At 40.9% G+C, this 21612-nt stretch overlaps 1 protein-coding gene across 1 annotated transcript; it reads right to left on the reverse strand.

Moving 5' to 3' along the window:
• Nucleotides 1–2106: 2106 nt before the first annotated feature.
• On the reverse strand, nucleotides 2107–15989 carry THAP12 (THAP domain containing 12). The gene is made up of 5 exons (XM_062511791.1): nucleotides 15901–15989; nucleotides 7667–7787; nucleotides 6137–6244; nucleotides 5152–5188; nucleotides 2107–4891 (listed from the first exon to the last, which is right to left on the reverse strand). The coding sequence occupies exons 1-5, from the start codon at nucleotides 15987–15989 to the stop codon at nucleotides 2946–2948; spliced, it is 2301 nt and encodes a 766-aa protein (XP_062367775.1). The 3' UTR covers nucleotides 2107–2945.
• Nucleotides 15990–21612: the final 5623 nt, after the last annotated feature.

Genomic DNA, 21612 nt, shown 5'->3' on the forward strand with positions numbered 1-21612 from the left:
CCTAGAAATCAGATGGGAAACTATTGTTTCAGTAAATGGTCTTCCTCCACAGAAATCTCTCCCGTTGAAGAGGCACCTGTCATTGCAACCTGCTATGCCTTTGCTCCTCCACATCACAGACCAGTCCTAGAATCCCAGAATTATTTGGGTAGGAAGGGATCTTACAGACCATCTCAATCCATGCCCCTACCATGGCCAGGGACACTTTCCACTAGACCAGATTGTTCCAAAGCCTGTCCAGCCTGGTCTTGGACACTTCCAGGGATGGGGCAGCCACAGCTTCTCTGGGTAACCTGTGTCAGTGTTTTACCACCCACACAGACAAGAATTTTCCCCAACATCTAATCTTAATCTCCCTTCTTTTAGTTTTCAGCTATCATTGAAAGCATCACTATTCAGACTAACTCCTATAGGTGTCAAAAAATCAAGAGATTCCTCACCAACAGGACAAATCAAATTGTAATAAATCAGGAGCTCCTGATTTATTACAGACAAGTTAAATAACTCTGTGAAAGGCAGTGCAAAACCAAAAGATTGAGGCAACTGATTAGCAACACTTACCACAAACATCACAAGTGTGTGTCTTCAGCTGAGCTCCAGCAGACACTTAGTAACTTAAGGAGAGTTTTAATGCACTCCCCTTCTTCAATTTATCCCAGTACATTGGTTAGAAACTCAATTTACACAGTCAGAAATCAGTCTTCAGCTCTTTTGGCCAATTCTGTGGTACTGGATATCAATTTTCCTTCTCTGATTGCACCTGTAAGCCCAGGCTCATCCAACCTGACTTAGGGCTCATGACCACCACATTGCTGTGTTTAGCAGGGGAACCCACAGAACTCTAAGATGGGAAATATTTTTAAATTTATTTTATTAAAATTGCAATAGAGTTCACCTTTAAAAAGAGCCAATTTTCCGTATGACCTTTAATTTTAAAATGCTTTTTTTATAACATTAACCAAGATTTGGGAGCTATTTTCATATATTGAGAGGAACAGAGAAAGCTATTAGCTAAAACACTTTTTACTAGTGAGACAAGAATTGCAATAACATGAAAGCATGTCAGAAAGCATTTACAAATACTTGTGGAAAGAAAAGATAATGCTTAGAGAAAATGTGTGTTTTTTCCCAAATTTGATCTTATTGTTTTGACTACATTAGAACACTAAGAACTCACAGTCTTTAGAATAATTCAGTTTGCTGTTGCCTTTCTCAGTGCAACTGTGAAGTACATAAAAGTATTGTAATTTCCCACCTACCCCCAACATAAGAAGGACACACAGTTGGTAAATGGGAGTGGACCACCTCCCCTATGGAGACAGGATGAAAAAGTAGTGGCTGTTCAGTCTGCAGAAGATTGTGCAGAGACCTCACAGCATCCTCCATTGTCTGAAGGGGCTACAGGGAAGCTGGAGAGGGAATATAATTTCATCAGGGAATATAGTGACAGGACAAATAGGAATGGCTTTTAGCTAAAAGAGGGGAAATTAACACTAGATATGCAGAGGAAATCCTTGGTTGTGAGGGTGATGAGGCCCTGGCACAGGCTGCACAGGAGAAGCTGTGGCTGCCCCTGGAAGTGTTTAAGGCCAGGCTGGACATGGCTTGGAGCAACCTGGTCTAATGGAAGGTGACCCTGCCCATGGTATGGTGGAACTGGATGAGTTTTAAGGTTCCTTCCAACCCAAACAATTGGATTTTAGATGTTTGATTCAATCAATAAGTTATAAAACTGTCATGCATCAGGATAGCTGCAAAACTTTACTTCTGAACCCTTTCAAATTTAAACTCTTTCTGCCTGATTGTCAGAACTTCCATTAGTAAAAGCACTGTAGTTAGTGCTATCTCAAAATACTTTAAAACACCTTGCAGAACATGCAGATCAGCAGTATTGTATATATAATTATACAATATAGTTCCTCCATTCAAAAAATGCTGCTCACTAGAATTGCAAAAAAAATGAAGAAAAAATTGCTAAAATAAAGGCATCTTTACATAACATATTCCCAGAGGCACAGCTTTACTAAGAAATCCAGTGCTATGTAAAAAGCAATTCACATTTTATTTTAAATTTCCATAAACTGTACAAAAATGTTTCATTCTCCCAAAAATAACAGCAATATTTTCAATCTTACTTCTAGACAAACAACAAACTCTTATTTTAATCTTTCCAGAGTGAGTTTACAAATAAACATACTATAAGATGCATGGGTTTGTGTCAGAGTCGGGGCAGACCAGACAGATTTAAACGTTTGTGGAATAAATTTTAAGTTTTTAGTGTCTTTTAGGAATTTAAATACTCCTGCTACTCCTGTAAAGCCTGAAGAAAAAAGTTTTGTGTCTGACACAAAGGAATGTAAACAGTCATCAAGAGATTAACAAGGTTGACTCTTCCAACAAAACCATAAAGGTACCCTTATATCACTGACATTCACTTTACACTTTACACTGAAACCTGTCCACAGCACGGGGATTGTGCAATAGCCGAATCCACTCTCCAAAATTCCACTTAAATATACATCAAAGACTTTCTTAAAAAGTTTTAAAAAAAAAAATCCTAAGTAACAGAACTGAAATAGATTATGCCTTTTAATATTTTGAGCTTCTTTCTTATCCTAATTAATCAGTGAATATGTAACAGCCCCATCAGATCTACAATCATAATGTACTTTTTCCACGATGCAATAAACGAGCACCTAGTTAAGCCAATCAGATGTAGAAAGCACCTCTGCCAAGAGCATGGGCTTGTGTCAGGCTTTATTTTGTTTGCCAAACACATTTAGTATGGACTAACAACACATAATTTAGGTCATCGACCACAGCTTGTTCAGTCCAAGGCCTAAAATGGAAACACAATTGCAGTGATTTTTTAATATTTCACCTGTTTTTCTCCCCAGCTTAATTAAGAACAAACTGTTTCAACAGATTGGTTAGAGTTTAAAAAGTTAGGCATCATCTGTTACTTCAGAATTGTTTGAAGGAATGCAGTCTTGAAATTCCGCTTTATCGGGATAGAGTTTAATATAAGTATCCACCATCAAATCTAAGTCATGCTTTATGTCAAAGTTTATGTTCAGCAAAGCAAGGTTGCTTGACCTTTGCCCTGTCAAGGTGTTTTTCAGGTATGCCTTTAAGCGCTTTCGTCCTATTCCGTATCTTTCATTCTCCACCTTCATCAATGGAAGCAAGCACAAGACTTTAAGCAATGCATAAACATTAGGGAAAAACTTTATGTCGGGCAAGTGAAGTGCTTCATAAATAGTAGCTGGAAGTTCAATATCTTTTCCTCTGTGCTTCCACTTGATTCTCCAACAGTGAAGCTCAGCAGAAAGCGTGTCTGGATTGGGCAAGTCATTTTTGAACATGTCAGCATGATGCTCCTCAGATGTATTGAATTTGAGTTGTCCCATAACTGAGGGCACTAATGATAAACATTTAAGAGCTTTTAAATGCTGTTCTGAGAAAATATCTTTCAATTCTTGAATAATATGTTCTACTGTTGGGACACTTAGGATTTCTTTGTAGTAATTTTCTGATGTCATATCAGGGTCAAAGTTCCCCTGTTGTGCCCTCCGAAATTTTCCTGGGAGTTTAATTTGTACATCCAGTTTTGTAGCCAAATTTGTGGCTTCCTCAAACCAAAATTCATGGTAAACTTCAATATTCTCCATCACTTCATTCAGAGAGTGCAATACTGCTGTCAAGCTGCCAGCTGCAAAGAACACATCTGATGTTTGTCCCTGGAGATTTTTTCCAAATGCTCTCGTAAAAGACAGAACATTTTTCATAATTACAATAGTGACAATGAAATCAAAATCTGTTAATGCACTCGAAAGTACAAATGCTCGACCAACAATGAAGTTGTTCCACCTGACAGACAAGTCACTGCTCACAGCATCCAAGCACATTACCAGTGCTTGCAGGAGGTCCACTAAAACCTCAAAAGTATCATGCCTGCCTGTCCACTGAGAACGGCAGATCTTCTTCAACTCGTTACCCTTCTCGTCATTGTCCTGAAAAAGAGCAGAAATTGTGTTGTCCAGTTCTACTAATAATTGTGGAGACTGATTAAAAAGACAACAAACTTCTTCAATTGTTCCTAATGCAATGGAAACACCAACAACAGGAACAGATTTTGCCAGCCAAACATTTAAGGCACACGAGGAACACAATGTATACACAGCTTGTGGATACTTTTCCAAGAGTCTTGTTGCCACAACTTTCATTTTGGAAGCAAATCCACTGGAGACGATGTAGGCTTGACCCCGACAGTACTCCATGTTTAGACCCCACTTTTCAGTAATAGTTGCATGGAACTTAACAGCTAAAATTTCAGGATCAGCCTCATATGGTAAAAACCCTATGAATTCTTCTCTTAGATTGTGAGAATCATCAACAAACCTCACCAACACTGGCAAATGCTCCTCGCCTGCTATGTCTACTACTTCATCAGTGACAATAGAAAAGAAGTGCGAGTCTCTTACTTCCCTCAGTGTCTCCTCTCTAATGCAGTTTTCACAGATCTCAAGCATTTGTTTCTGCTGAGTTTTTGAACAATACTCAAGGTTGACTGCAGTCATCTCAAATCGTTTCCTCAGAACTTCATCACCACCATTTATTCGGTATTCCAGTAGAGCCTGAAAGTTATCTGAAGCAAAAATACCTTCTGGAAGTTCATCAACATTATGGCCATCCAGTGGAATATTTTGTTTACCCATTAAGATCAAAATTTCAAATAATGATTTAAGGTAATCTTTGTTTTCTCTTTCTTCCAGTGTTAAGGGGACAGCTTTTTCCTCCTGTTCTTCTCCTCCTTCCTCTGAGACAGTATTTTGTTCATTGTTTTCATTCAATTCTTGAGTTGCCTGTTTCCGTTCAAAAGCTTCATCAACTACAAAATGAAAAATACTGTAAGTATCAAAAATTAAATGCAACATTTACTTGCCCATTACCTCCAAGTTACGAAAAGTCCAGAGAACAATGTTTTCAGTTTAAAAGTGAAGTATTTTGGAAACAATTTAGACTGGCTGGCTGAATCAAGAAAGAACTCAATTATCCTCCTGCTACATATAAACTAATAGTTATGAGTTTTGAATTACCTTGTCAGCCTTAGCAAATAAAGTTATTATCTCAATTATTTTGATCACTTACTCTTTTGCTGCTTCAATGTTCTTATTTCATCTTCGCTCTTGGAAAAAACAAACAAAAATAACTTATATTGATGACAATGTCTAACACGCGACCTTAAACTATTAAAGCATCAAGATCAGATACAAATACTGTAAATGAGACCGTCAACATTTGCCAAAAAGTGCTAGAAATTCTAAGACCAGGAGCTTTCTTGAGGTAGTTTACTACTGCCATGACTAGTATCTACTAACTACATGAAAACAGTTGTATTAGGAGGTTCTTCAATATGCATAATTATTAGTAAATAGATTCCATTAAATAGATTCTATTGCAATTTGATAATGTACTTCCAGCAGACAGAACTATCTTTAACTATATTTTCAGTCAACAGATGCAATCAAACTCACAAAGAAGTATCTAGAAATTGTCTGTAATTTTTCAAGTATAAACGGAGATAAGAAGAGGAATTCCTCTTGTCAGGATACTTATAACCACAGAGACACTTTCTCCCTAAATGACACACAAGGCATAATCCCACAAAAAATATTCTCGATCTTGGTTTTATCAATGGACCATTTTTTAAGAACAATAAGCTAAAACAAGCATGTCTGAATTGACTTAGATTTCAGAAGTTTAACAGGTGAACAGAAGATCACGATTAATATGTAGCAAGAATTTTGGGATAACATGCATCACTTGTGTTTAGTTGGCACTGTAGTAATAAGGAAAAGAAAACTATACATTTGATTTGGATGAAAGAATCAGCTCTGGATCAACGCATTTAATTTTCCAGATTATTTCTCATAGACTTCCCTAGTAGATAAATTTTTTATCATGCATTTAACCTATAATCAACAAAAAATACACAGGAATAGGCAGCATAGAAAATACAAACACTCAAGTGCTAAATATTTTTATTTTACTTTTTTTGTATAAAAGTTTCACTTTAACTTACTTGCCTTTTTTCTTGTAATTGTAAACCAATATTTTTGCATTAAAAACTTACCAGCTCTTTTATCCTTTTCCTATGTCTGCTGTGGGGATTGTTCAGGTGACTTGTAAGATCAAATATAGTTGGTACAGCATTATCCCGTAAAACTGTTCTGTATGGGCTCTGTAAGAAAACAGACATCTAAACAAGGGAGTTCTTTGAGGAATTTCAGACACTGTGCCCTTTTGTTTCTCTCCTTTTCTTATTTATGTTATTATTCTAAAGCACTTTGACTTTTTGATGTTACTAAAGATAAAGCTAAGCTATGCAATTCACATTTCAGGGATATTAAAAGAACTCTGAAAATACGAAGACAGATACTACAGGAAACTCCAATCCAAACTGCAAATCCTTTTTTAGTCCCCATTATCTTCATATCAAAAACCCTGGATCCAATAATTTTAATTTACTGCAATACTATATTTTTTTTTAAATAAACATTCTGGATAAAAAGAAATTTACACATCAGAAAGGAAACATTTTGTTACTATTGTGTTTTGGGTTTTATCACTTATTTCACAATTCTAGAAACATTTAATTGTGAAAATGTTCAATTGCTTCTTTTTGTAGAATTATGAAGTCTACTAAGCACTTCTGTGAAAGATCATATTGAGGGAAAATTTATCTGTAAATTTAAAAAAAAAGAAAAGACTTCTAGATGATCATATAATTGCTCCCTGTTAAAAAAATATTTTAAGTAAAATTTTATATTTCTATATACTGTAAACCTGTGTTGCCTATACTGGCTAATTCCCACTAAGTACAAAATTGTAACTGATGGCATCTGTCACCAGATTAATAAACATTTCAAACAAACCCAGTTGCATAGAGGTTAATTTCATAACTCCTTCCAATTTTCATTTCTTTCTGGGATAATGGCTGATTAGAGACCTCATCATGTGTAATACCACCAGGACTTCAGTTTGACCTGCACATTTTAATTATCCTTCATAACTAAAAGATTGGCTTTGCTTACGTACCAGAGTGAAATTCAGCCTAGAAATTAAAACTTTATACAATAAAGGCCAATTCCACCCTTCCGTACTGTCATGCAAGCTGTTAAAATCATACTGTTGACAAAAAGAATTTAAAGCTATTACTTCATTAACAGAAAACTGTGCCTTGATTTTAGCTAGATGAAAACGTAACAGGAAAAAAAAAAGCTTGACAGATGTAAAGAGTATTTAAATGTTGTGGCAACAACAGAGTGTAATTTAACCAAATCACACCACGTACACACTTCAGGACCAGGACATTAACACATTTAAATAAATAGAGATATGCAAATTTACACCAAATAAAAAAAACTTATATAATACTAAGCACCACTTTTTCTCTCTCTTCTGACTGTCATTGTCGCTATCATTTTCAGTGGTTGTGAGCTTGTGTGGAGCCCCAGACAATGGCAGTGATCCTAATTAAGACTAAGAAATTAATTTTCCTATGGACCAGTTACCCAGGAGCTGAAAGATAAGGCAGGATTCTAGTGAGAAATGTCAGTCACATTTTCCAAGATGCAGTAAACAAATGCTTGTTCTTACTTACACTTCTGCATATCATAGAAGTCTCAAAATGTTTAGCGCATAATCGGTAATGCTTGTTGAGTTGATCTGGAGTTTTATCTTCTAAATCTGCCCTTCGACAGTTCTCTACCCATCTCTGACATCTGCATGTATGGAGAGGAAGTAAATAGTCTTAGAATAAAACAAAATCCCTTATGATTTCAAACCACACTCAAAACTGGAGCACAAGCTCAGGAAAGTTCTTTACAACTTCCTTCAGAACATCCCACCATATCTTTACAAAAACTACTTTTTCTGCTTTTGCTCACCACTCAACATCACACCACCAAATTCAGGAGTATTTTTCCCTTAATTTTTGTATTTTTGCCTTTCTCTCTCTCTCTCTCTCACACACACACACACACACACACAGCAGACTGCAGAATAGTTGCTCAGGAAACCTATTTCATTCTAAAGAAATTGCTCTTAAAAAGAAAAATTAAATGTGCTTGCAGTCTAAAGTCACAGTTCTCCTAATATATATATATTTTACATGTATTTACTTCTGCTTTGGATTAGTTCTCCAAGATATAACACAAATATAAAGAAATATTTCCCTTACTGATAGGACTCCATTTAGATATGAAAGAGATGGTTTCCTCTGGCGAGTAAACCAGTCGCAGTAATTGATGGAGATGCAGTAGTCAGCTCTGACTTCCCCTAATGGGAATGCCTTGACTCTCTGAGCAACAAAGTAACTTGTTCTGTTGCTAGAAGTTAGGAGAAAGCAATTCTACTATTATTTTCAGTGCAAACATTAAATTGTTGTTTATAGCAGAAAGGAGGGAGAAAAACAACTAGTGATTACTCAACAATATAGGAACAAAGGCTGTTTTGTCAGATGTTTTGGTGGGCAGCCCAAATGAGGAAATCACAAGTCTGAGTGGATTCACTTCGACTTCAGCTCAGTAAAAGGGGGCAATTGTGCAGATGAAAGAGGGGAATCTTGGATTCTGATCTCTGCTGGCTGAAGTGTTTGTGAATCTCAATTTTTTGCTCATGCAAAATATTAAAATGACAGGGATGGCAAATGCCGTAAGTCAGGAATAATTTCTAATACAGCTCTTGGACATCCATACAGAGTATGCTTAGTAAAGACATAAAATAAGGAAAGAAAAACAGTGTTTAAAAAAATCAGATTTTTTGGTGCAACAGATCTTACACTCTTGTCTAGGCATTGCAATCACCCCAAAAAGAGAACAGGGAGCTTTCTTCACTTAATCAAATTATATAAACACTCATTAAAAGTGGGAGATCTGTAGCATATAAATTACATTGACACTGGCTCTCAGACTTTCTCAGTGGATGTCAACTAATAAACAACTCATTAAACGTGATCACAAAGGCTGATCAGCCGCCTCTGTAGTTAGTGGGGAGGGTTTCAGTCCAGAGAAAGAGCCTGACCCCACGATCTTACCTGCTTCTCTCAGTGATTCAGGGAAGCTGACAAACACCGGCAGAGAGCAAAGCCAGAGCTCCTTACATTAACTCCTCTAAATCACCTCCTTGCAATCACAGGGAGACAAACTGGTGGCAGGAATAGTGTATTCAGAATTGGCACACAGTTGTCAAGGGCTTAGAGTTCATTCACTATCTTTTGTGGGGTTGTAAAAGTATTTCCTTCTTCTGTAAATAAATAGGCAATTGGTTCATAGACAAAACATATTTCTGGAAGACACAGAAAACACCAGCTGAAGTAATTGCTCACACTGATGTGATTATGCGCACATGGATTTCCTTCAGAGAGGGGGGATTTGGAGAGATCTGCTCGTAGAAAAATGCTCATCTTCAAAATGTGTGCTATTTGTGTCCTTTTTAATGGAAAAGTTACTCTTTTTGTGAATTCAGATTTAGTTGTAGCTATTTGGACAGACTGTCAGGCTGTCAATTTGATGTAACCTGCTAAGAGCAGATTCTCCAGCAGGTGCACATCAGGTGAAACACTTTTTTGTACAAACACAATTATTTTCTGTGGATTAGTATTTGCTTAAAATGGTGGTAATTTCACACATGGTTTTAAAGCATATTTATTAAGAGGATGGTAAATCACTTTCTCTAGAATAAAGGGAGCGGCTGTTGTCCCAAGATTTGGTAAGTGTTATTCATAAATGGTAAGCATCACCTGTGACCAAGTTCAGCAGCACAGTCACAGCAGCAGGAAATGTCTTTAATTTTCAAAACAATGTTATTTATATTAACTCAGAGAACGCAGTTTCATTTTCATCCAGGACAGAGATATGCAAAGGGTCCTGTCTGAGCAGGGAACTGGGGTTTTGTTGCCTAAGACTTTATATTGCCTCTTCAGCAAAAAGAAAAGGAAAAAAAAATTCAGTTAATTTAGAAAGAACAAGTAGATATGAGAACATGTATTAAAGGTCTGTTATGGTCTTCAGGAGGTAGATTTATGTCCATTTTTATGCAGAGAATTTTTACACCTACACTGCATAAAACTACCACGTGAATTGATATTTGTAGAACACGTAGATTATCTGTTACTTGCCAGCAAGGCACATGAAGATTGAAAGATACTACTTGTCTATGCACTGCTTCAGCAGGAAAAGGCCACTGTGTATCTCTTTATAAGCTTCAGCTGTGTTATCAGGAAGTAAAATATTTAGGATTTATATTAACAAAAGGACAAAGATTAGCAGACCCAGAAAAGGTTCAGGCTATGGTAACCAGGCTATGGTTACTCAACCAGCAACCAAGAAAAAAAGAATTCCAAGGATTTCTTCAAGACAGAAAGGTATCAACTGGATATACCAGGGGTAAAGTAGTTCAGCAAATCATTGGCAGAGGGTACTGTTAAGGAAACTTCCCTGTTGGACCACTCAGGAGCCACTCTGGCAGTCACACTTGCAGGGACCAAGGCCCCTTGGCAGCTCCATGCTCCACTCTCCAAAAGTCAGACCAGGGGCTTGACCCCAGGTTTCCCATAGCACAGTCTCAGTCACATCAGTCTTTAAAATAATTGCAATCATGCTACAGTAACAAAATCACAGCTCAAGCTGGTGCCTGCAAGGAGGGAACACAAGTCTAAGTCCTCTCACCAGTCTAAGTGGGAGAAAGTTGGATGTTGTCAGCTCCTACAATGTCTCGGAGTGTCCCTTTGGCTGCCTGTGCCACAGATCCCTGTGCCCATTTGTTCTGCAAAGGGTCAGCAGTTGCCTCTTGCCTCCAGCTTTTGCCACCAGAGCTCCATCTGCAGCTGGTACTGCAGAAACAGAAAAAGCTTTCCAAGCTATAAAAAGAGCTTTAGCTTTGGCTCTGGCACTTGGATTGCCAGATTACACCAAGGCCTTCTGAACTATTTCTGCATGAGAAGACAGCTTATGGAGCTTGTGAAGTCCTTAGTGAAACCTACATCTACAAGACTGCCCTGAGTCTTACTGCTCAACTCAACTGGATGCTGTAGCAGCTGGGAATAATTCTTACATTAAAAGCAATAGCACTAACAGCAATTACCATAAAAAGGAGCAGACTTAGGTCTGAGTCACCTAACAACCACATATACATGAAGTGGACACGATTCTTAAACAAGCACCATCCCCACAAAGATGTGAATAAAATATTTTAAATGCACAAATTATTTTTATATATTATTTTATTATTTATATATTTTTTTAAATCCAGAACTTTATTGCCTGTTCTCTTCAACAGTGAGCCGCATCATGATGTGCTCAGGTAGTGTTTCACTCCAGACATGTACAGGGAGATATGCATGATCAATCTCTAGAGAACTTGGATTTAATCCCATTTGCCAATGGATCCACGTGAATGGAAAATGACACACAGGCTACACAGGAATGAGAAACATGGAGGTACTTGAAGCAGAACCTCTACAACCCTTGGTGAATGCCCAAGGGGCTGAATTAACTTGCATTAGGAAGAGCAGCCTAGTGGGGATGTAATTAATGAGTGACTAAATCTAAATATGCTTTTGGAGAGTGTCATACGTCTACATGACAGAAAGAACCATTGTTTTTTATGTGGGCAGAAAAGAATGTATCTAATGGAACTGAAATAAAAGTGCTGCTGGAAGCTACCAAGCTTACCAGAGAAATCACTTTAGTCCACTGTGCATCTCATACCAAAGGCTCCTGTGAAACAAAGAAATAATAGAACTGCTCAAACTTGTAATCAGGTAGATTTAAAATGGCCTGCAGTTTAGGAGTAGTACTATGGGATAGCAAGATAATTGGAAATAACTCCCACCAAACTCTAGAGTGGTCATCAAGTGAAATAGTGTTTGGCAGAATTATATTCAGGACCAGCCTCTTAGAAAATAAATGGTTGGAAGCCACTTCACACAAAATAATAAATGACAACTAGAAAAAAATGACAAGAAGAGCTACATGACATACAACCCGGAGATGAAGGATTAATGAAGGTATTTTCAGTAAAACAGGAAGTTAAACAGGAAGGACCATATACTGCCACATACTATTTGCTGTCAGTTTTAGGTAAGGAAATTGGATACACCATTTTCACATCAAATGAGTAGTGGATGGCCAGCTAGTTGACTGTGATTTTTTTTATTGGCAACCATTTAAGTATTTATGCACAAGATTCTACAATATTTTACTCTACCCTATGGTAATCCTGCTTTGTTATATTTGTACTTGGAATAATGCTGTTCATAAGGGCAGCAGTTACAGAATGGGTGCACAGACTGTAAGGATATAAACGCCCAGGGATTTCTTGGTTCAGGGTCAATCCCCAGAGGCATCAGCTCAAGCTGTTACCACGTTATGATTAAAGTGCTGAAAGGAATCAGACATCTGAGACTCTGCTACAGAAAACCCAGGGTCGAGGGTGAATGGGAAACCTGTCTGCCACCATGTGTGCAGCATGTCCAGGGAGTCAAACTGCACTCCTTGCTTCACTGGAGCCACCTGCCCTGGAGTGCCTTTGGTCACAGCAGTCAAAGTCTTGGGTCATGCAAATGGCACTCCCAGCATGGCTCCTGAATGGTCAGGCAGGAAAGTTTCCTTGATAATGATTAGCCATCACTCATCAGCTTTTAAGAAGGTTTTCTTCAGTCACAAACTTAACATTTTCAGAGATCTGCTGACATCTCATGGAAGTTGAAATGGCATTTTACTGACATGCAGCTAGAGTATGTATTACCTCAGTACTGGTCAACTGCAGTAGATCAACATCTCTTTGGCTTAAGAAGTATTTCATTCTAAACCCTCATACCTCAACTGTAACTTAAGCCACCATGATGAACAGAGCCACAATCACAGATGAGAGTTAAACAAACATATCTTACCGTGGGGATCACTGCCTAGACTGCACAAAACTATAAAATACACAACCTTATGGACGCAACAGAGGCTACTTACACTAGTTTGATATGAAAAGACAATATACCACCTATTAAATGCTGGTGGCTCTTCTCCAAAGGTTGATCTCTAAACCCTTTATCTTCTCAAGTAGCCAAAATGAAAGAAGGTAGTCTTAACAGGTTAGCTCTCACAGACTTCCTAACACCTGAAAGATCAGACTCGGAATGTCTAACTGGAACTGCTTAGCAGTGAACTGGGAAAACATTAAAGACAATTACCCAGTTATTATGGAAACACTGAAAACAGGAAGGTAATAGAAACAATTTAGCCGAGACTATCCATTTACCATCTTTTTTTTAATTAAAATTTATTTTAAGGTGTATTCTAAGAACTTTATTTTCAACTTTCCCACTCTAAACTACCAAGTGAAAATAACATTTTGGTACAAAGTACTTTGCTCACCATCCCAGTCTGACCTACAAAAGTGAGAGCAAGCAGTACATGGAATATATTGCCATTTCCATCTGCAGACTGCTGTAGATCAACCCACAGAATAAACCAACACCTTCAAGTCTGTAAAACCAAAAGGATGCATGGATTTATCAGTCTCTAAATGCTCTTGGTAAAATAGAATATATGATAAATTTTGGACAGAAAGTTGTAAGATATTAAGGGGGAGAACTTCTAGAGAACTTAGAACATCATCTTTGTCCTCACAAAAACAGTCAGTGACAAAGTTTCTTTTAACAGTTTACGCATAGTTTCTCCTTCTTCTGGACAGAGGATTCTGTCCCTTCCTTGCGAAATCCCATCTGCAATACTGTGTACAGTATGCCCCAATATAAAGAAAGACATGGAAATGTTGGACCAAGTCCAGAGCAGACCACAGAGTTGCCAAGAGAACTGCAGCACCTCCCCTATGGAGACAGGATGAGAAAGTAGTGGCTGTTGAGCCTGAAGGGGCCTTACAAAGAAGTCAGAGAAGAACTCTGCATCAGGAACTGCAGTGACAGGACATGGGGGGAATGGCTTCAAACTGTAAGAAGGAAAATTTAGGTTAGATATATGGGGGAAATGTTTTACAGTGAGGGTTTGGAGGCCCTGGCATAGCTTGCCCAGAGAAGCTGAGGCCACCCCAATTCCTGAAATGTTCCAAGGCCAGGCTGGATGGGGCTGGGAGCAAGGCAGTCTAAAGAAAGATGTACCTGCCCATGGCTTGGAATGAGATGAGCTTTAAGCTTCCTTCCAACCCAAACCCTCCTAGAGTTTACAAAACAGAGTTAAAAAAAATTAATCTTTAAAACGCAATCATTTGGTCACACACCTTTAACTATATCTCTGCACTGCTACCATTGAAAACATTCATTCAAAATGTCCCTCCATAAAAAAACTACAAACTCAAGAGAGTATTTTCTTCATAGTCAACTGTCACCTATTGATGAATTCTGTACAACTTGATGTGGCTCACATTTTACAGCACGGACCTCTTACAAATTAAGACTGAAGCTGAGACAGCACCGAATTTCTTCAATTCCACACAAACTGCAGACATTCCTTTGTGTGAGATCCTGAGGGTCTCACAGGACAGAAGGTAGAAAGAAACAACAGTAGCAGAAAATCATAAAAATGAAAGAGCATATAAGCAACCAGTTTGATTTTAGTTCTTATTAAAGCAAAAGCATGTGGAATGTGGATTGTACCAAAATGCCTTTCATGTACTAGGCATCAAGAAGAGGTCTGGATAGCCAAGCTTTACAGCAAGGCATTCCATTCATCCAGGAGAACTTAACATAACCAAAATCACAACTTTACCGAGCAGCTACTACCTATATAAGCTTTCTGTATCTTCATTTGAAATCGCTTAGAGGGTCTGTTTCCTTAGAAAATACTACATATGCATGATTCCCGTGGGGTTTTGATTTTTCCAAAAATCAGGTCAAGAAGCTTCAAGGAAGAAAGTAAATATCATGTATAAATCATTTAAAAATTCAGCCTTAACTATCTACTCTTAGAAAAGACATAACTGGTATTGCTCTATGCCTATATTTTCAATATTTTGAGCATCAGGTAAAATCAAGCGATTTGAAGAGTGTTATCTCGATTTAAAGGTGAATCTTTACATGGGGTTTTCTATGTCTAAGTACATGATTTATGTTTCATAGTATTTTCCACTGCCTCTCACACACACACTTTCTGCTGTATCAGTACACCACCCCTGCTTTTCGCCCACTGGGAATTTCTCCCATCACTTCTGCTGTTGCTCATGATGCTTCGCCACCATCCCAGCAATCCTGTGACAGGTCCTCCCTGTCGCAGCAGCGTCCCGTTTGCCACGCACACACCTCATCGCCTAACACACACACAGCAGGACCGACTAGACCTCCACTGCTTGAGCCAGCGCTGAGCCAGCGCGGGTCCCCCACAGCGCAGGGCTCCCCTACCTCAGCCCATGGCTCCGGCCCCCCTCCACCTGCCCCACACCTCTCACAGCCACACACCGCATTGCTCCGACTCACACACAGCCACCCCCACCCCCTCCGAGCCAGGCACCCGCTCCCCGCCGCGTCCCGGAGCGGCGCCGCTCCCGTCCCCACCACTCCCCCGAGGGGCGGCGGCCGCAGCCGCTGCCGTCCCGGCGCAGGCGCAGCCGCCCGCCCGCCACAGCCCGGAGGGTCCCGCGGCCCCGCCCCGCCGGCGCCAGAGCGAGCGCGGCCTCTGCAGGCACCGTCGGAGGTCCGGGCGCCCGCCGGCCCCGCGGGTAAGGAGGCGCGGGGAAAGCAGAGCGGTTGGGATGGAGGGATGGAGGGAGGGAGCCGGCTCCCCAGCACGGCGTCTCCTCAGGGCAGGCAGCGCTGTGGGCCGGAGGGGCCTGAGGGGGAGCGCCGGGCGCCCCTCCCCCAGCCCGCCCCTGCCGAGATGGTCTCACCTGGCCGGATCCCGAGGGAAGCGGAAGAAGGCCAGGTCGGACTGGGTGCTCTTGCGGGTGCAGTTGGGCGCCGCGCAGAAGTTCGGCATGGTTCCCCCGGCCGGCGCCGCTGCCCCTTTAAATCCGCGGGCCGGCGGGGGGGGGGGGGGGGGGGGGTGCGTGTGTGGGGTGGAGGAGGAGGAGGAGGAGGAGGAGGAGGCGGCGGCGGCGGCGGCCGGACGGGAGATAAGGCGGGAAGCGGCTCCACAGTGCTGTGAGCGGCCGGGAGGATTCAGCGCCGCGCTCCGCCGGGCCGGGGCCGCCTCCTTCCCACACTGCACCGCGCGCGCCCGCGGCGGGCACGGCACGGCGCTGCGCGTGCGCGCGGGGAGCGGGACCCGGCGGCGGCGCGCATGCGCGGGTCGGGGGTCTGGTCTGTAAATTCAGCCGGGTGCGCCTTGTGTTCTGTGCGCGTTTTCATTGCACCGTGTGTGTTACGCCGTGTGCACGGATTATGCCGCATTTGTGTTACATCGTGTGTTAAAACGTGCATTTGTGTTATACTCTGTGTTACGGCATGTGTATTAGTGTTATACACTGTGTGTGTGTTACGGCATGTGCATTTGTGTTATACTGTGTGTCTGCATGTTACAGCACATTCATTTGTGTTATACCGTGTGTGTTATGATATGTGCATTTATGTTGCACTGTGTGTGTGTGCTATGGTGTGTGCATTTGTGTTACACTGTGTGTGTGTGTTATGGCATGTGTATTAGTGTTATACCGTGTGTGTGTTCGTGTTACAGCACGTGCATTTGTGTTACACCATGTGTGTGTGTTATGGTGTGTGCATTTGTGTTACACCACGTGTGCAGTGCCCTGTGCTTGTGTATACCAAGTGTATGTGCACATGTTAAGGTGTGCGTATGTTACACCGTGGCCCCTCCAAAACCCAGTGCAGGAGGGATATCATAACTTCCTTTCGTATAGACAAGCACTTTTCTCTCCTCTCCAGCTCTTTCTTCTCCAGTCCAACTTATTCATGTCAGCCCAGTCTTCCTGCTCTCTCCTGCCACATTATCCCTTTTTCTTCATTCATGTATTTCAGTCATACATAGTTTTCTCATCTAATCCCCAGTCTCTAAGCACAGTACCTCCTGTTACCCCATTAACTCTATGACTGGTTTCCCCCCACCTCTTTGCTCACAGCTCCTGGACATCAGCCACAGGTCTCCAGCTAGCCAGTCTCAGTGTTAGAGTTCCGATCACTTGTGGTTAAGTTTCTCTTAGTTTCCCTCCCTGAGGAAACTCACAGAGGTGGCTGCTCCCAGTCTGTACATATGCTACACTGTGTCTGCTTTAAAACCAGGCATTGGGTAGATATCCAGGGCCTAGCATTGTTCTTTTCTCTTACTTTCTTTTGTTTGGCTCTAGGAGGATGTTGTTACTCTACAGCCTGATGGATAATCCCATACACAATCACTGAATCAATTAGGTTGGAGAAGACGCTCTGCGATCACTGAGTCCAGCCTATGACCGGTCCTAACCTTGTCAACTAGACCAGAGCACATCCAGGTTTTCCTTAAACACTTCCTCTACTGCCTCCCTCAGCAGACCCTTCCAATATCTAATCGCCCTTTCTTTGAAAAAAATTCCTCCTGATGTACAACCTAAACCTTCCTTGGCACAGCTTAAGACCTTGTCTTGTCATCCTTTCTCTGGTTGACTGGGAGAAGAGGCTGAGCCCCACCTGGCTAAAACCTCCTTTCAGGTAGTTAAAGAAATAATGATAAAAGCCACAAGCTTTTAAAGTAATGAAAAAATTAGATAGAGGTTGTACTGCCCAGAAGCCGTTATTAGGTAAAAATAAAATAAAGCTTAGGAAAAAAACAGGATGCAGAAAACTGGATGGTACGTAAGGGTTCCCTCACCAAGTATGTCCTGTTTAAAAATAGGTAGAGCACCTGTGAAATTACAAATGCTGATGGCAAGTGATGATTGTTTCAGGCGTAATACTGCTGTAGTTTTAAGACTTCAACTGTGATACATCCTTTATGTGTCTTCACATAAAAAGTCCTACTGTCCTAGAGATGTGCTGGGCTTTAGGAAGGATAATCCAAAGACATGAAATGGTCACTTTTTCAAAAGAATGCATAAAGGAAAAATAACCAAAAAAACCCCAAAACCTACTTATTTGATTCCTTCTGAGCTTCAAATATTTAAAATTTTTTTTGTTTAGTGTGAGCAGGATTAAACCTGTCTTTTACATGAGGAAGTCTTGTCACCAAGTGTTCCTGACCAATTATAATAACATCAGTTTATTTGGTGTTAGTTGTTTGCCTGAGTTCTACCTTGGGTATGTAACCGAAGTAGTTTTGAGTAGTCATTTAAGCTAATGCTAAAGATAACTGTAGCTGCATCCAATTGGTTTGACTTTACTGGGCAGTCACCAACATTCATGGACAGTGAACTGTATAAATGAGTTAATCAGGTAAGTAATTTTTTAAAAAAATAAACTTGAGTTAGATTTAGTCCAGATAGCTGTCATCTGATCTGTGATGGAGGTTGCATAAATGTTCATGTTCATACAAGGAAACAAAAAAAAAGAGAGCAGGATCATTTTCAGTTTTAGTAATAGCACAGTTGCATAATGTTAGAGTAAATTTTAAAACACTTAAATCTGTTTCAGTAAGAAAAAATTACTACTTCTCACATAACTAGTAAGAAAATGGTATATTCTGCCCCAAAGACCTTTTCTCCTCCAAATTGCTTCACCAAACAGAAGTACTGGCATGCTAAACTCTTTTTTGGGGCTCTGAGCAAGCCAGACCAGGGTGTTACCATGGCAGTATGAAAATTAAATTAGCCATTCAACATATTTCTGAGCTGCCACTTCTGACCAAAGTCTCAGCTGATATTGGTTGTGTCATTTTAAGCATTATACAAGTATGTTATGGCTGTTACCTTCCAGATGTGTGTATATTTGCATAGGAGCTATCCTAATGAAATGAAGGCAAGGACTTGTTTATAAAGTGGACTTACTGTGGTCTGGATGGTGGTTTTTATGTGGAGACTAATCCTTAAGTACTTTCTATGTAATGGAAAGAAAATGATCGTAATAGTTTTCAAAACCCTGTAGTAACACTAGAAGCATTTCATTGAAAAATAAAAATTACTTAGCATTACTGTTTAGTGGGAAATTTCAAAAATTATCTTCTGTTGTAGAATGCAGAAATCCCTGAAACTGTTTTTCCTGCACAGTAGCCTCTAAAGTGTACATATATTTTTTAAATAATCTTCTTGATTATTCAAGTCTTATTCACAATATGTTTCCAAGTATGTCTATGGAACATTTAATAGGGATTATATACTGTATTAGTGTTGAAAATATAATCTGTACTCTGATAAATTATTCTTAAAAGAGTTTTGTGTGTTCGTGTTGCTTTTTTCCCTGTGTCTTCAAAGGTTAGCTGTATCTTAAATACTGGATTTTCTTTCACATAACAGTGGGTATAAAACAACTTTTTCTGTGTGCTTCTGGAAATGGACTGTATGTCTCCCAAGGTGAAAGTTGGTATGCCTTAATTTTCTGAGAGTACTGTTATTGTGACAGTGTACTCCTGCAGGCTTCCTGCTATGAAAAAATTTTTTGCAAACAAATATTTAAAGTCTGAAGTGCTTACATGATTCTTTTTACAACTACTTTTCTCTTCCAAGCCTTACAGCCTTGTTGTTGAGATAATCTGAGTATATGAACTAAATGGACATGAGGTTAATCCCACACAGCTAGTTTTGTACATTTGTATCCAGAAGTATTTCTTCACAATAACTCTGTGACCCCCAAGACACTTCTGTCCAGAGTTCACAGAATCACACAGATTGACAGAATGACTAGGTTGGAGGAGACCTTCAAGATCATGGAATCCAACCCATGCCCTAACACCTCAACAAAACCATGGTACCAAATGCCACATCCAATCTTTTTTTAAACACATCCAGGGATGGTAACTCCACCACATTCCCGGGCAGACCATTCCAGTACTTTGTCACTCCTTCCATAAAAAACTTTTTCCTAATATCCAACCTAAATTTCCCTCGGGACAGCTTAAGACTGTGTCCTCTCATTCTGCCAGTGGTTGCCTGGGAGAAGAGACGGATCCTCACCTGGCTACAACCACCTTTCAGGAAGCTGTAGAGAGTGACAAGGGCACCTCTGAGCCTCCTTTTCTCCAGGCTGAACAACCCCAGCTCCGTCAGCCATTCCTCAAAGGGTTTGTGTTCCAAGCCCCTCACCAGCCTCGTTGCCTCCTCTGGACACAACTCAACCATCTCAAGGTCCTTCCCAAACTGAGGGGCCAGAACTGGACACAGCACTCAAGGTGTGACCTCACCAGTGCTGAGTACAGGGGAAGAATGACCTCCCTGCTCCTGCTGGCCACACTGTTCCTGATCCAGGCCAGGATGCCACTGGCCCTCTTGGGCACCAGGGCACACTGCTGGCTCATGTTCAGATGCCATCAATCAGCACCCCCAGGTCCCTTTCTGCCTGGCCACTGTCCAGCCACTCTGCCCCCAGCCTGTAGTGCTGCAGGGGTTGTTGTGGCCAAAGTGCTGGACTCAGCACTTGGACTTATTAAACTTCATTCCATTGGACTCTGCCCATCCATCCAACCATTCCAGGTGTCTTTGCAGAGCCCTGTTACTTTCCAATAGATCGACACACACTTCCAGCTGCAAATTTACTAATAATAGACTCAATGCCCTCATCCATGTCATCAATAAGAATATTGATCAGAACTGACCCCAGCACAGATCCCTGAGGAACACCACTTGTGCCTGGCCACCAGCTGGATGCAGCACTGTTCACCACCCCTCTCTGGGCCCGGCCATCCAGCCAGTTCTTTACCCAGCAAAGAGTGCTCCTGTCCAAGTCATGGGCTGACAGCTTTTCCAGGAGTTTACTGTGGGAGACAGTGTCAAAGGCCTTGCTGAAGACCAAACAGACACCATCCACAGCCTTTCCTGCATCCACCAGGCGGGTCAATTGGTCATGAAAGGAGATCAGCTTGGTCAGACACAACCTTCCCCTCCTAAACCCATGCTGGCTGGGTCTGATACCCTGGCCATCCTGTAAGGGCCGTGTGATGACACTCAATATAAACTGTTCCATTACCTTAGTGGGTGCTGAGGTCAGGCTAACTGGTCTATAATTACCAGGATCCTCCTTCCCACCCTTTTTGTGAATGGGAGTCACGCTGGCCATGTGGAACCTCCCCAGTGATCCAGGACTGTTGGTAAATGATGGAGAGTGGCTTCACAAGCTCATCTGCCAGCTCCCTCATCAACTGGTATGGATCCCATCTGGTCCCATAGATTTATGAACATCCCAGCAGCTCAGCAGTTCTCTGACTGCTTCCTCCTGTTTAACAGGGGGACATTCTGCTCCCTGACACCATTTACCAACCCAGGAGGACATTTGGCCTCAGGACAAGCTGTCTTCACGCTAAAGATTGAGGCAAAGAAGGTGTTAAGCACTTCCACCTTCTCCTCATCTGCAATTACTAAGTTCCCTCCCACATCCAGTAGAGAATTCAGATTGGTCTTACCCTTCCTTTTGCTATTAATATATTTGTAAAAACATTTTTATTATCCTTTACAGAAGTTGCCCAATTAAGTTTGAACTGAGTTTTGGCCTCTAATTTCTTTTCCTACATGCCCTAGCAACTCCCTTAA

This window comes from Cinclus cinclus, chromosome 2 (genome assembly GCF_963662255.1).
Source record: "Cinclus cinclus chromosome 2, bCinCin1.1, whole genome shotgun sequence".
NCBI classification, from domain to species: domain Eukaryota; kingdom Metazoa; phylum Chordata; class Aves; order Passeriformes; family Cinclidae; genus Cinclus; species Cinclus cinclus.